This window comes from Oryctolagus cuniculus, chromosome 13, assembly GCF_051225735.1.
Source record: "Oryctolagus cuniculus isolate XC-2025 breed Fujian yellow rabbit chromosome 13, ASM5122573v1, whole genome shotgun sequence".
NCBI lineage: Eukaryota > Metazoa > Chordata > Mammalia > Lagomorpha > Leporidae > Oryctolagus > Oryctolagus cuniculus.
Window position 1 is genome coordinate 22,383,021 of NC_142879.1, and position 15,714 is coordinate 22,398,734.

General features: G+C 50.2%; 1 protein-coding gene and 1 long non-coding RNA gene across 36 annotated transcripts in view; one reads left to right on the forward strand and one right to left on the reverse strand.

The window, feature by feature from the left end:
- The window catches only part of LOC103350989 (uncharacterized), an 87,042-nt gene extending 85,654 nt beyond the window's left edge, over nucleotides 1-1,388 (reverse strand). For 8 of the 24 annotated variants that reach the window (XR_016218870.1, XR_016218863.1, XR_016218852.1 and 5 more), the window contains exon 1: nucleotides 1,311-1,377. This is a non-coding gene — a long non-coding RNA (uncharacterized LOC103350989). Of the gene's footprint in view, nucleotides 1-410; nucleotides 617-1,310 lie in introns of those variants that run through there. The other 16 variants (XR_016218867.1, XR_016218865.1, XR_016218850.1 and 13 more) reach the window with 6 other exon arrangements.
- A 66-nt stretch (nucleotides 1,389-1,454) lies between these two features.
- Nucleotides 1,455-15,714, forward strand: part of CD55 (CD55 molecule (Cromer blood group)) — a 29,200-nt gene continuing 14,940 nt past the window's right edge. For 8 of the 12 annotated variants that reach the window (XR_011381395.2, XR_011381396.2, XM_051820506.3 and 5 more), the window contains exons 1-6: nucleotides 1,455-1,627; nucleotides 2,173-2,358; nucleotides 4,878-5,069; nucleotides 5,955-6,054; nucleotides 8,121-8,206; nucleotides 12,198-12,386. Coding sequence is in view for 10 of the 12 variants with exons in the window: in XM_051820506.3 (XP_051676466.1) it covers nucleotides 1,528-1,627; nucleotides 2,173-2,358; nucleotides 4,878-5,069; nucleotides 5,955-6,054; nucleotides 8,121-8,206; nucleotides 12,198-12,386 (853 nt within the window). In the remaining 2 variants the exon portion in view is untranslated. The remainder of the gene's footprint in view (nucleotides 1,628-2,172; nucleotides 2,359-4,877; nucleotides 5,070-5,954; nucleotides 6,055-8,120; nucleotides 8,207-12,197; nucleotides 12,387-15,714) is intronic. The other 4 variants (XM_070055223.2, XM_089311412.1, XM_089311413.1 and 1 more) reach the window with 1 other exon arrangement.

Consider the following 15,714-nt stretch of genomic DNA (forward strand, 5'->3'; position numbering starts at 1 on the left):
TCCGATGCTTTGCTGAGCTCATTGTTTTTCTCGGATAAAAAGCTGCAGCAGACACTGAACACTGAGTCAGACCTGTGTTGAGGCCTCTGACAGTGCCATAACTGGCCTTGACCTTCAGCTCTGTATCTCCTTGCCTTTCACAGCCTTTCTCTGAGCCCAGGCAGCAGTGGAGACCACCTGTCTAAAACCACATGGCCAGGGGAGAGGTGGTGAAGGCCCTGGGAGGCGCTACTAAAGCAGTACTGGCCCTGACAACGTGTGCTTTTCTATCAAATATGGTGGAGGGAGTAAGAAATTTTAATATTGAATACGAGGGTTACACCAGGTGGTTTGAAAAGTCTGCCCCTGGGCTTGCGCTGTGCTGCAGTGGGTAAAGCATCCACCGGCCACACAGCATCCTATACGCGCACCTGTCTTGAGTCCTGGCTGCTCCACTTCCGATCCAGCTGCCTGCTAAAGGCCTGGGCAAGCAGCGGAAGATGGCCCAAGGGCTTAGACTGCTGTCACCCAGACGGCAGACCCAGAAGCTTCTGGCTCCTGACCCAGCCGCTGCAGTGTGGCCATCTGGGGAGTGAATCAGCAGATGGAAGACCTTTCTCTCTCTCTCACCCTGTGACTGTGTTTAAATAAAATTTTAAAAAGAAAAAAAGCAAAGCCTGCCCTCCACCATGACCTCTCCTCTGGAACGTTCTAAGCCGGTGAGGCTTTACTAGAAGCTTATGCAGTTCCTTTCCTGGAATCCGTGCACCACCGCATTGGGCAACCAGGCTGGGCCCAGCCCACTGAGCCCGAGTCTAAGAAAACACTGCTGCTGAAAACTTATTTTCTCCCTGATGCATCCTAAAGCAACCACCGCAGGGCCCCCAGAGCGCTCAGGAAAGCACACCGAGGCAGGATGGCGACAAGACCCCAGCGGCACACACACAGCGCCTAAGGGCGCAGGAGACCTGCGCAGGCCGCGGCCGCCGGACCCTCAGCACCGAAGGGAGCCGCGGCCAAGGGGCCCTGTGCCCGCCGCGGCCTCCAGCGCTTCTCCGCCCCGCCTTCCCGCCCCCAGCCCCGGCGGTACCCCCGGGCCGGACCAGAACCACAGAACCACCCCAACGTGGAACCCCGGGGCCGTCCTAGCGGAGGGGGAGCCGCCGCGCCACTCGCTGAACCTGCTTTTCAGAAACCCGCCAGGGAGCATGCGCGGCCTCCCTGCCGCGCCGTGACACCCCCCACCCCCCACCCCCGGCCCCCGGCCCCCGGCCCCCGGCCCCCGGCCCCCGGCCCCCGGCCCCCAGTTTACTAGCAAAGCACATATTTACGTTTCCGGCCACAGCGGAAGGGAAGCGCCCCTCCGGCCGGCCCCCACCCAGCCGCGGGCTCCGCTCCGCCCCGCCCCGCCGTGACGCGGCCCCGGCCCCGCCCCGGGCGCGCCATGAACTCCCGCGGCCGCGGTGAGGGGCGCTGTCGCGGCCGCGCTGCCTGTCCCGCCGGCTTGGCCTCGCTATCCACGCGGCGGAGTCGCGGCCCCTGCGCGCCATGAGCCCCGCGCGACCGAGCGTCCCCGCGGTGCTGCGCGTCCTTGGCGGGCGGCCCCTGCTGCTGCTGCTGCTGCTACTGAGCGCCCCGGCCGTGCGGGGTAAGTGGCGGCCTGGGCCGGGCCGGCGGGGCGGCGGCGGGACAGCGCGGAGCACCTGAGGCTCCGGCTCCCCCGACACGGTCCCGGGCGCAGGCTGAGGGTCCCTGCTGCTGACCGGCGCTCGGGCGGCCCGCGGGGCCGGGTCCCAGCCCGCACACGGGCTGCTAGGGACGGGCTGCTAGGGGACAGGGGTGGCGTTTGAGGTCTCCAAGGGCTGAGTTTCGGGAACAGCCAAACCTGGGGACCTCCGCAGCGAATTCTGGACCCCTACTCATCTCTCTGGGGGGGCCTGGTAGCCGCCCACTCTCCGCTCTCTGGGCTCTGAGCCCAGCGCGGTGCCCGCCGGCTGGGTGCACCTGCAGACGGCTTCTAAGACGCGCAAGGACTTTCTGAGACACTTTGGGGAGTGGTTTGTTTGGTTTTTTTTGGCTCCGGGTTTAGTGGTTGACAAGACGCGAGGCCCAGCGAGGTCTGGGGTTGCCGGTTCCGCCCTGGGAGGGCGGTGGGGCCGTTTGGCCGCAGCTCTGCGTTTCTGAACTCGCCAGGTGACTGCGGCCTGCCGCCGGACGTGCCCAATGCCCAGCCCGTGCTGGAAGGGCTTTCGCCTTTCCCCGTGCAGCACACGGTGAGGTACAAGTGTAATGAAGGTTTCGTGAAAGTTCCGGGCAAGCCAGACTCCGCCTTATGCCAGGAAAACAACCAGTGGTCAGAGGTGAAAGAATTCTGTAACCGTAAGTGCCTGCTTGCTTGTAGTGAGGTTGTGGGGAGGGCGTGCGTCTTGGCAAGGTTATTTTACACCTCTCGTTAGGCACTGCTGATTGATAGGTTTCCAGCCTTATTAAGTCCCAGGGACAGCCCCCTGGCCCTTCACACGCCAGCTAGTGGAAGGCAGCACTGAACCTGCCAGACAAACTCCCAGAGAAATTAAACAATGAGATCCGTTTAGGGAGTGCATTGTATATGAATATATTTGTCCATTACCTCAAGACACGTAGCCTAGGTGAAGTTTTCTTACATTTTAAGTAAGATTTAACCTAATGCAACTCTGACCAAAAAAAATGGCAATTTTTTTGCTTAAGGATTTTTTTTTTTTGGACCGGCAGAGTTAGAGAGAGAAAGGGAGGGAGAGATCTTCTACCTGCTGATTCACTCTCCAAATGGCCCCAGCTGCCAGGACTTTGCCAAGCCAAAACCAGGAGCCAAGAGTTTTATCAGGTTCCCCACGTGGGTGCAGGGGCCCAAGCATTTGGCTCATCTCTGCTGCCTTCCCAGGCGCATTAGCAGGGAGCTGGATTGGAAGTGGAGCAGCCAGGACATGAACTGCCCATATGGGATGCTGGCGCTGCAGGCGTTGGTCTAACCCAGGGCACCACAGCACCGGCCCCTGGCATGGCGTGTTGAAAAGCTCTCTGTGTGTACTTCAGAATCTGTTAAGTGCAGAGAAATGCATCCTCAGGCGATTTCATCACTGTGTGGACATCGGAGAGACAAAGCTACGTGGTGTGGGCTGTATGCGGTGGCCCATGGCTGCCACGCTACACCAGGCCAGCATGCCCCTGTTCTGTGTACCCTGGGCAGTTGTAACACAGTGGGGTTTGTGTCAAACATACCTAACCCTATTTAAACATAGGAATGCAAGTGCTGGCAGGGCAGAGCCCTCCCCCTGGGCCAAGGGAGGTGGCGCTGGGTGAGTCAGCCCGGGAGTGGTGACTGTGGATCTCTGTACGTCACTGACACTGCCCGTGCACGGTGCGTTATCAGTGCCGTCTGCCCGGGCGATGCTGGAGTTATTGACGGATTTTACTCCATCGGAAATGAACTTCGGTGCTTTACTTGACAAACTTTCTAGTTATGGGCCCTTTTGTTATAACACTTAGCTTAAAATGCGAGCACCTTATGCGGCTGCCCAAAAATGTCCTCTTTAGAACCTGAACTCTGGGAGCTGCTTTTCTGTTTACAAATTTTTTTATGTATTTTCTTTTTGACTTTTATGATTGTAAAAAATGAAGGCATGACTGCATACGTTAGTGTAGGCCTTCGTGGGGTCAGGAGGTCGGGGCGCTCATGGAGCTGTCTTCTGTGGTGGACACTTCCCGAGGGACCTTCCTGAGGCCGTTTCACAGTGGAATACACCAATAAAGAACCAAATTCTATTAAGAGCCAATAACACAGTCATCTGGCATTATCCATGGTCAGTATTGCACACCCGTCACACTGGTTTCTGTGATGTGACTAGCCATACAGCTGGTTTGTTTCCACCGGCATACCGCAGACGTGTGGGTCATGGGTCACACTCCAGCCTCACAATGGCTGTGATGTCACCGGGGGACAGGAATTTCTCATCTCCGTTATAGTCATCGGAGTCCTGAGAGTCCTGGTTAGACAGCACTTGATAATTAAAGACAAAGATAAGAGTTCACGCTGCCTTGACACAGCTTGGATCAGCAGAAGGAACTACAGTGTTCACAGGAAATGTCACACATGCTTGGTGAAACCATTTGTGAAATAGGATTTCAGTTCGTTTTGTTTTTTAAGAAGGCAACAAGTGTATAGCCTATTACGTAGGCATCACGTTTCAGTTTATAATTCTTCCCCGTGTGTTGTTAGCTAATCCCCCAGACAACCCCAGGAGGTAGGTGGGGGCCGTCACCCTCATTTTGCGGCTGGGCTCCCGGAAGCTAAAGGACTTCCTGAAGATCAGAGCTGTCCTGCAGAAGTGGCAGCCTTCCGGGTACAAAGCCAGGGCCCCCTGCAGTGGACAGGGGGTCCCCAGAGTCACAGCTGCCTCGCTGCTGACAGTTTGTACACACTTCAGGCACTCTCCGCTCAGCCCACCCTTGTCCCAGTGCATTGTTGCAGGGGTTGAATGAGCGGGTATGAGTAAAACACAGAAGCATTGGGTAAATGTTAGCGATTGTTTCTGTCGTTGCCCCCAGGAGTGAGCAAATATTTCTCCTCCTTTATCCCTGATCACATGGTGCTGGATAATTCCTTAGGGCAGATAAGGGAAGTATTTACGGAGGCCTGGCACTGTGCCAGGCAGTTTCAGTGGGTTTTGGTTGTTGAACAGTGGGGATTGGAATTTCTGCCCATTAAACCTGCTTCGCAGGCCTCTGGTGACTAGAAGTGGAAGTGCACCTGGGAGTGTGTTGATCACGGATCTCCGTGTAGACGCCAGGTGGGTGGGAGGGCATGTGTGGTGCAGACGAGGTCACACTGCTCTCCTTGTTGGCTTTCTCACTGCTTCCAGGCAGCTGCAATGACCCCCCCAGGCTGCTCTTTGCATCCCTTGAAAAGACTTACAGCAATCAGAACTACTTCCCAGTCGGCTCCACGGTGGACTACCAGTGCCGTCTGGGCTACAGAAGGGAACGCGACCTGTCCACAACACTCACTTGCCTTGACAATTTAGAATGGTCCAAACCTGCCGAGTTTTGTAAAAGTGAGTATGAGCCCAGCAAGCTTCCCCCCTTCTGGTGTGTGGAGGAAACAGCAGCTCTCCCGGCACTGGGGCAGGAACTCTGTGTTCTGTCATATTATTACTTAGCGATTTCTTGCTAAAAAATGTTTACCTATTTATATGAAAGGTGGGGTGTCAAAGAGAGGGGGGCGCCGAGAGAGATTTTCCATCTACCGGTTCACTCCCCAGATACCTGCAACAGCTTGGGCTGGGCCAGGCTGAAGCCAGGAACTAGAAACTGCACCCTGGCCTCCCACATGGGTAGCAAGAACCCAAGCACTTGAGCCGTCCTCTGCTACCTCCCTGGATCCGCATTAGCAGGAAGCTGGAACAAAAGCAGAGGTGGGCTCCATCCCCGGCACTCCAATATGGGAGGCAGATGTCCAAGCGTCAGCTTAGCCTGCTGTGCCACATCACTGCCCCTGGAATGATTCTTAGTAGAATCACTAGAGTCATTTTATCTGAAATCAGTCAAACCAAATATTTATATGATGGGAATACTTACAAGTTTTACATTTAATTCATTTGAGGTTATCTCAAATGACGCAAGCATTATTCTAAATATGTTGCTTTTTTGAAACATCATAAAATGAAGGTAGAATTAAAGTCTTTGGGTAAGAAATGTTAACAGTTCATGAATTTACATAAACCCGATCAAAATATTTCCCAGCTTCACTGAAATATCATTAACAAATAAGAATTGTATATAGCAGTATTTAAAATATGCAACATGATGTTGGATATACGTATACATGGTGAAGTGATTACCTCAGTCAGTCTCAGCAGCATATCTTCCACTCACGCAATGCCTTCTGTGGTGCGTGCCTGATAATTTAATGAAAAAAATTAATTTGTTTTCTCTTCTAGAAAGAGCATGTCCTAATCCTGGAGAGCTGCAAAATGGCAATGTCAAGATAGAAACTGACCTGTTATTTGGTTCCTTCATCTCCCTCTCATGTAACACAGGGTAAGTGTTGTCCAATTACAACTCTATACGATGAAGAAACAAATTAGTATTTAAGATGAGACTGTTAGATTCGTGACAGTGTTCACAAACTGGAAGCAAGCGCAACAAGCCTTATGCTCAGATTCTTAGATTTCAGCACCTAAGTGACTTAATATCATTTTTCTAAATGATTTATTTGAAAGGCAGAGTGACAGAGAGAGATCGGCCACCTGCTGGTTCTCTTCCCAAATGGCCACATTAGCTGGGGGTAGGCCAAGCTGAAGCCAGGAGCCAGGAGCTCCATCTGGGTCTTCCTCATGGGTAGCGGGGGCCAAGTACTTGGGCCATGATCCACTGCCTTCCCAGATGTGTTAGCAGGAGGCTGAGCCAGAAGTAAAACAGCCGGGATTGAAACCAGCAGTTCTCTGTGGGGTGCAGGCGTCAGAGACAGCAGCTCTGCCCGCTGCGCCACAGCACCCTCCCGTCAATATAAAATTGTAAATGTGATTCGGAAAGAAAAATTTGGACACATTTATGATACTGGCAGAAATAATAACCTTTAAAGTGTTCAATATGAAACCTGTCTTAAATTGACCTAAATAATGAATCTGCATGTGAGTTTTTCCATGTACAAACATGCTGTTAGGAAATATGGGCTAAAAACATTTATTCCTAATGTAAAAGTATTCTAAGATCTTTTAAAGTTCCCTATAAAGGGAAAAGGAAGTCAGTCATTGAAAACTTTACATTTATTTTCTTATCTAACATTTGCAAGTTCAATTATGCTTTCCTCTCATTCTTTCTCTCCCTCCCTCCCTTCCTTCTTTTCTCCTCTCACTTTCTCTCTCCCTCTCTGTGTTATCTGTTAGTTATAAAATAAAAATATCCAGCCGGCGCCACGGCTCACTAGGCTAATCCTCCGCCTTGTGGCGCCGGCACAACGGGTTCTAGTCCCGGTTGGGGCGCCAGATTCTGTCCCAGTTGCCCCTCTTCTAGGCCAGCTCTCTGCTGTGGCCAGGGAGTGCAGTGGAGGATGGCCCAAGTGCTTGGGTCCTGTACCCCATGGGAGACCAGGAGAAGTACCTGGCTCCTGCCATTGGATCAGCGCGGTGCGGCGGCCGCAGCGCGCCGGCCGAGGCGGCCATTGGAGGGTGAACCAACAGCAAAGGAAGACCTTTCTCTCTGTCTCTCTCACTATCCACTCTGCCTGTCCAAAAAAATAAATAAATAAATAAATAAAAAATAAAAATAAATAAAATAAAAATATCAGTATCAATTGTATCCTGTACTAAAAACAGATATTGATTGAGTCATTAATATAAAGTCTGGGAAATAGTTTGAATTCCTTAGCTTTTTTTTTTTTTTTTTGACAGGCAGAGTGGACAGTGAGAGAGAGAGACAGAAAGGTCTTCCTTTGCCGTTGGTTCACCCCCTCAATGGCCGCTGTGGCTGGCGCGCTGTGGCCGGCGCACCACGCCGATCCGAAGCCAGGAGCCAGGTGCTTCTCCTGGTCTCCCTTGGGTGCAGGGCCCAAGCACTTGGGCCATTCTCCACTGCCCTCCAGGGCCACAGCAGAGAGCTGGCCTGGAAGAGGGGCAACCGGGACAGAATCCGGCGCCCCGACCGGGACTAGAACCCCGGGTGCCGGTGCCGCAGGTGGAGGATTAGCCTATTGAGCCGCAGCGCCGGCCTGGATTCCTTATCAACATAAGTACGTTGTATTCTATGACGTTCATACAAACTCAGATATATAAAATACTCAGTCATCTATGTCCTTTAAGACTGATTCACAACACATAACGCTTTCTAGCATCCATGCCATGCAAATAAAGCATAGGCCACACCTTACACATTTTTACCCTTTGTATGTCACCTTTTTAAGCCTCATTGTTAAAACAAATAAATAAAAATAAAAATAAACTTCATTGTTTCTTTTCCTTTAAATTGTCACCCAGACTTTTATCACCTACTGATTGATCTCCACCTACAGGTGTAGTACATAGCTTAATGATACTCTGGAGAATTGGAGAAAGGTCGAAGATTTGTAAAGGTAGCTTAATTTTTTTTCTTTTCCCCTCTGGCTTTAGGTATAAATTGATTGGTGCATCTTCCATTTACTGTGTTGTTCAGGAAAATGGTGTTGGGTGGAGTGACCGGTTGCCACTGTGCCAAGGTAAGATTTCCAACAAAATGGAAGCTCTCGGGGTTGGTAGTGTCTTGGCTGACGGAAGCCCTTCTGAGGCGATGTTACTTCAGGTATTAGCTGTGGAGACAGACCAGTAAGCTTTTCTGAGCCTCGACATCTTTCACTACACAATGAGGATTTAAACAACAGCCAGCCCTGTGCTGTGCGTGGTCACTTATTACACCATTCCTTCTAACAGGCAGAGAAGCTAGATAGGGGTTCCCTACCCCCACCAGCTCGTAAGTTTTACGGAAGGAAGTACCGGTGCCCTGAGACTCCTTGTCCTGGAACACTCGGCAGTGGAAGGACTTAACCCAGGTCTCTTACTTCAAAGCCAGCATTTTCCCGAGAGCCAGGGTTGCTTACGTTTCCTCTCCTTGGGATAATAATTGTGAATGAGATAAAAATCTAGAACCGTTAGCAAGTGTGATCTGTCATCATCAGAGAGCTAAGGTTATGCAATGAAGAAGAAACGCCGTCTCTGGACTTAAGAGTCTTAACTTCCTCAAGGGTGACAGGGCACAGAAAAAATACCGCAAATGGATGAATCCCCTCGAATGTTGGAAGGCACTTCCAGAAGTTCATGAAAAATGGAATTAAAGATCATTTTGGTGCAAAAAATTTGAAAATGCAGGGCTAGTTTCTTCGTAACGCGCCCTTCTTAAGGGTTGCCTTTATTCCTCTCGTCCTCTTTGTACCTCCAGCTCAACACCTTTACGAATGATTTCTGAAAACCCTATCATCAAAATCATTGTTAGATGCCGTTCTGTTACCAGGAGCAGGAAACTAGACATTTAGTATAATTGATCCAGCGCTTATGTCCTGACACTGCATGGTGTGTGTGTGTGTGGGGTCTGCTGTTTGCAGACAGGTGGCTTCCGCCCAGGGGCCTACCCCTGCCACACCCATCCTCTGCCCTCTGCGTCTACGACCACACCTTCTCCCTAAGTTTTCATGGCTTCTGCACAGGCCTCCTTTCCTACTCCTGGTATCCGCTGTGGGCTGTTGTAAATGACACCAAATGAAAGCTGGAAAGCAAAGGGTGGTGGAACCGTATCCGGCTCTGGCCCAGGAAATGTGCCTGCGGTTTGGATAAGCAGCCCCCCTGGTCTGAGGCCAGAGTTTGCCTAAGCAGCCAGCAGCATCAGTGTCACACAACTGTGGACCCAGGCCTGTGTTCCAGCGTGGACGAGCTTCCACACTGCAGACCCACTCTGGCTCCTGCTTGCCCGGTCCAGGCCCTCGTCCCACTGTCGCTGTGGGGTCTCACTCTTCCTCGTGAAGGCGCTGAGGCCCACTCTGTCCTTCTTGGCTCTTATGCTCCACTTCAGCTCAGCGGCCATTGGCCTCTGCGTCCTGCAGCGAGAGCCCCTTTTCCTGAGCGGTCCCACTGGGAGGGGTCTCGAAAGGGGCACATGGGTGCCCAGGCCGTGCCCGCTGTGATCCTTGTCCCAGATCCCTTGTCTTCTGGGTCAGAGGTGAGCGTTTCAGCAGTAGAGACCACCATCAAAAATATGGGCCCTGAAAGTGGTCTCAGTACAGGGAATGCTGGGTACTAGTTCTAGAGCATGTTCTAGAATGGACAGCTTCTTAGTGAGCTTGTTCTCTGAGCCCTGTAGATGCCCTACTGAGTAGGGATAGGAGGGCTGGAGCACAGCCTTCAAAGGGTGGGCTGTGGGGCAGGCACCCCAGTGGACTGCGTTCAGGGTGATAGTCCTGGCGCTGGCCTCCTGCATGCATTCCTGCACCGCTGGATGCTGCCCCTGTGTTCTTTTTTTTTTTTTTTTTTTTTTTGACAGGCAGAATGGATAGTGAGAGAGAGAGACAGAGAGAAAGGTCTTCCTTTTGCCATTGGTTCACCCTCCAATGGCCGCTGCGGCCGGCGCACTGCAGCCGGCGCACCGCGCTGATGTGATGGCAGGAGCCAGGTGCTTCTCCTGGTCTCCCATGGGGTGTGGGGCCCAAGGACTTGGGCCATCCTCCCATCCTCCACTGCACTCCCTGGCCACAGCAGAGAGCTGGCCTGGAAGAGGGGCAACCAGGACAGAATCTGGCGCGCTAACCGGGACTAGAACCCAGTGTGCCGGTGCCGCAAGGCGGAGGATTAGCCTAGTGAGCCGCGGCGCCGGCCAAGGACTGCCCCTGTGTTCTACCCAGAGTGCTGGGTCTGTGACACGGATGTGTCTTGTCTCTCTGCTTCTGAAAGCTGATGAGTATTTCCCATCCCTACCAAGGCCGAGCGCCTGAGCATGTGTACCTGCGTCTCCACGTTGCTGTCTTGCCCTCGTACTTCGTGCTTTGTCTCTGCAAGCTGCTTTGAGTTTTCCGCGTGCCTCAGGCTTTTTTTTTTTTTTTTTGAAAAAAACTTTGGCATTTTTATTCAGACATGTATAAAAACAACAAAACACTTCAATGATATAACAGACATTTGCCCCAGTTCCCCTCCCAAGGGGATGGAGGTCTAAAGCAGGGTCCTGTCTCTCCCACCTGGAAGCGTCTCACCACTGGAGGAGAACAGCTCCTACAGGTGGGCCTGGGGACCTTTGTGAGTCTGCTCTTAGGAGTGATCACGAGAGTTACGGTTTATGCAAAAATGTCCAGTTATTTTTCCTTCCTACCCCCTCACCCCCACCACTTCCTGAGATTTTGAGAAGTCTGGGTGTAGAGGAGGGTTAAACTTGATTCAGTGCAAAGAAAAAAAAAACACACACACAAGTGTCTGTGTCATTGCTGTCGTGGGCGCTGCAGCCCCTTTCCTTGACTGTTTTCTCCTCTAAGACTGGGTTCTTCTGGGCCTCGAGGAACTTCTCCTCGTCTGCTCGCCTGTCTTCCCTGCGTGCCGCTTGTGCACTCTGGCGACGGCCCTCCGGTTTTGTATTGAAATGAGCTCTTTGAGTCTCTTTCTCCACTGGGTTTTGAGACAGAGGACCTGAATCTTGTTCGGGGTCACATTTCTGCCTGTAGAACAATGATTTGTGTGCTAGTTACTCAGAAAATGCCGAGACTGAACCTGGTGATGTGTGTAGACCCTAACTCAGTGCCGTCAGAATAGCCTGTTCTTGGGCCTTGCTTTGATGAGCAGCCTAAGCGTTGCTGGTTTCCGTGCAAACCTAAGTGCATTTGGTGTAATGCAGTTCGATGCACAGGTGATCACATTGCTTTCTTGCTTAAAAAGAAAAAGAACAAAAGATGACAATGTCTCTAGAGGATGTAGAACCGTGGAATTTTTTATCAGGGCAACTTCCAGAGAGAGAGAGAGAGAGAGAGAGAGGCCTCTGTGTATAACTAGAGCAACCCTGCTTGAATTTGTTTTACAAATTCACCTGCTCCGGAAGGTTTATTCTGAATCAAAGTCTCTGTGAGTCAATACGTGTGAAACAGCTCTCACTCGGAGTCAAAATGTGACCTTGACATCCAAGGCCTCCTGCTCCACCCCGAAAGACCCGTCCTTTCTTCTCAGGCATCCCACCCGAATTCCTGGCTCCTCTCATTTGGTGTCATCCTCCCACCCCCACCCCATCCCTGCAGTGACAGACCCTGCTTTCTGCTCCTAGAAGGATTCGTATGAGGTTTAAGCTCTCGATGTGCTTCCTCCCTGACGTCTTCTCTCTCTGTTCCACTTCGACTTCTCAGCTCCTACAACGTGTCAGCCCGTATTTTATTTTCCAGCACCAGCTTGATAAGTAACATGTGCAGGCTTTATTGTAATTTTTGTTTTACAAGCATGTTCTGAATCTTATTTCTGTAAATGGGTCTCAGGGTTCGCGTTCACATTCTACTGTGTTTGTATTCAGTGTGCCAAATATTTTTTCTATTACTGACTAGACATGTGTGCTTCCTTTGTGGGTATTGCTGAGTTTAGAAAGAGGGCAGACTTTGATGTCTTTGAGTAGACTCTTTAACATGTTTTAGTCTTACTTATTTGTAAAAATACCTTACAAGTTTTATTTATTTAAAAGATGTTGTAATTTTTTTAAAGAAATTTCTTGTCCAGAACCTCCAAAAATTGAGAATGGAATGATTAAAGAAGAATCTAGCATTTATGTATATAGACAGACCGTAACATATGAATGCAACAGAGGCTTCACTCTGGTTGGACAGCATTCTATTTATTGCGACGCAGAGAATGAAGAAGGAGTGTGGAGCGGCCCAGCTCCCGAGTGCAGAGGTAATCAGTTTGGATTATCCCATTTTTGCTTGATTCTTACCTTGTAATAGGGACTGTGGTGAGTGTAAAATGCTGCATGGAGGCAGATCTGCATTTTCCCATGGGACAGTTTTTTAGTAAATTTTCAAAGGAGTCTATGGTTTGCATATGCATATGTGGGATACATATCTTATGTTTGTAGTGAATTAACTTAAATTTGCCATTCACACCATGTTCCTTTCAGTAAGTTAATACAGATATCTCTCTTTGCTTATTCAGAGAATATATGAAGTTATTTTGTCACATTGGAAGGAGATTCTTGGCTCTAAATCATGACCGTGCCGGGGACAGCTGGGAAAGCCTCACCGAGCTGTTGGCTCCACAGGGTTTCTCTCATTTATTTTCTGCATCCAGAACCTCTCTGTTTCTGACTGCTCTTTCTCATCCTCCTGGACATTTCTCCTTAATGTCTTTTGCGTCCAGACTATATATGCTCACAATTCCTAGAAGAGATTTTTCAAGAATTAAAAATGTGTCTTTATATTTACTGTTTTCATCTACTTGGAAGACAGAGTGACACAGAGGGAGATCCCATCCGTTGTTTTATGCTGCAAATGCACACAATACCCATGGCAGCACCAGACCGAAACTGGAGCCCCAGAACTCTCTCCAGGTCTCCCCCATAAGTGACAGAGGTCCAAGCGCTTGGGCTATCATCTGCTGCCTCCCAAGATTTGTTAACAGCAAGCTACATCAGAAATAGACTAGTGAGGGGCTGGTGTTACGGTAGCGGGTAAAGCCGCTGCCTGCCATGCTGGCATCCCATATGCGTGCTGGTTTGTGTCCCGGCTGCTTCAGTTCCAGTTCAGCTCCCTGCAAATGGTCTGGGAAAGCAGCAGAAAACAAACCAAGTGTTTAGGCCCTTGCCACCCATGTGGGAGACCCGGACGAAGCTCCTGACTCTGGCCTGGCTCAGCTCTGGCTGTGTGGCTCTCTGGGGAGTGAGCCAGCGGATGGAAGATATCTGTGTCTCTATCTCGCTTTGTGCTTCTGACTGTCAAACAAATAAATAAATACTTTAAGAAGAAGTAGACCAGTGAGACTTTAACTGGCACTACAGTGTGGAGTGGCATCACAATACCTGCCCCTAAATATATTTTAAAAGAGATATTTAAGGGTGAGCCTTTGACACAGCAGATAAGCGGCTGTGTAGGATGCCTGCGCTCCATACTGAAGTGCCTGGGTTCAGGTCCCGCTCTGCTTCCCATTCCAGCTGCCCGCTAGTGTATACCCTGGGAAGCAATGGATGGTGGATCAAGTGCTAAAGTCCCTACCACCCCCTGAGAGGTAGAGATTGAATTCTAGGCTCTTGGCTTTGGCCTGGCCTGGCCCCAGCTGTTGTGTTGAGGGAGTGAGCTAGAATTTGGGAGACCTCTCTGTCACTATCTGTCTCTCCCCCTGCCTTTCAAATAAGTAATAAGTAAATACTTGCAAAGTTGTTCAAAGCCGTCATAAAGCTGGAGCAAACATTACACAGATGGCGTTTGTTTAAGTTGTGATGGATGATTATGATAGGAGATGTGGCAGTTTAAATGGTGAAAATTAAACTTATTCTTTCAACTCTTTTTTTAAAAAAAAGATTTATTTATTTATTTGTAAGTCAGAGTTACACAGAGAGGAGAGACAGAGAGAGAGAGAGGTCTTCCAACTGCTGGTTCACTCTCTAGTTGGCTGCAATGGCCAGAGCTGCGCTGATCTGAAGCCAGGAGCCAGGAGCTTCTTCTGGGTCTCCCATGCAGGTGAAAGGGACTTGGGCCATCTTCTACTGCTTTCCCAGGCCATAGCAGAGAGCTGGATCGGAAGTGGAGCAACCAGGGCTTGAACCGGTGCCCATATGGGATGCCGGCACTGCAGATGGCAGCTTTACCTGCTATGCCACAGCACCGGCCCTGTCAACTCTTTTCATTATGAGTGAAATTTGGTGGGGGTGTGGTCTTCATATTTATTTTCCTATTTCCATTTCCTTTTCCTGTTTCCATTTTTCTGTTTCATTAAAGCATTAGTTATTTAGAGCTTAAAGCTCTATGGCAGTATCAAGTAGGTCATGGCAGGTCAGTCAATATTCCTATTGCAGCAACTGCAAAACCCAGGTAGATAACCAAAAAGCAGCCATCATTAGAGCCGTAAGGTACAGCGGGGAAGCAGCAGGACTAGGTGAACTCAAGTTCTGTGGTTGGAGGGAAGGCAAACCCTTGGGGGTGGGCAGGTTGTCTTTTTCCCTTGGGAGCATGTGCCGAGTCTGCCTGTGGGCCGAGGCCACGTCTTAGGCCTGACATGAGACCACCAGCAGCACAGACTGAGAGAGGAGCCACAGGAGCAGATAGAGGCACAGAACGTGGGTGGGGCTGGCAGTAGTGGTCCTGGATGCTGGCTCCTGTGGCTTCCGGGACAGACACTGAAATCCCTGACCGAAGTGAGTTCCCGAAAGCCTGTTGCTCTGTTTTATCCTCATTTTGCAGAGGAGAAAACCAAAGCTCAGAGGGATGAGAGAACCTGCCACAGGCCCCTCAGAATCTGGGTACGTCCTGAGGTTCATGGAAAATGCAATTAAGAGATGTTTATTTCGGTGTAACAATTTTGAAATCCATGTATACAAAGAGTCTTCAAAAAAACTCAAAGAAAATGTATGTGATGAAAAAATTGCATGGATTTCAGCATTTGTTTCACACCACAATAAACTCACCCTGTAATTCCACTGCTAGCACTCTTTCTGAAGCCCCCACGTATGTGGTGAAACCAGGCCACTGCTGAGCCCTGCCTTAGGAGGGCAGCAAACAGGCTCCCAAAACTGCAGGCATTGCTACGTGGTTAGATTCTCAGACTGCACCTGTAGCAGGAGTTTCATATTGTTATCTGGCCTGAAACCTGGAAAGGAATGAAAATAACATAGGGGAAGCTGGTGTGCAGCATCCCAGGAGAAAGGGGACTTCTCTTTGCCCAGACTGACAGATCACTTTTAAAACAGAAGAGAAACAAGACAAAGCTCCCAAGCCTCTGCAAGGTCCCGGAGAGACTGGAGAGAGTGAGTCTGCCTCGACGTCTGTCGGTCCAGTGATCGCATCCCATTGTTCTCTGGTGTTGGCATGAGCCAAGGAAGACGCTTTTGGAATGAAAAGATAGATGTGTGTCACAGAATTACATCACTACTGCCTTCAACACTGGTTTCCCTTTTTCACATAAAAAACATCCTAAGAGCCTCCATACCACTTCAGTTTCCTGTAGATGTAATTTATGTCAAAGCAGAGACATAAAGCATTTCAGCTCCTTGGGAAATGCACATTAGGACTTG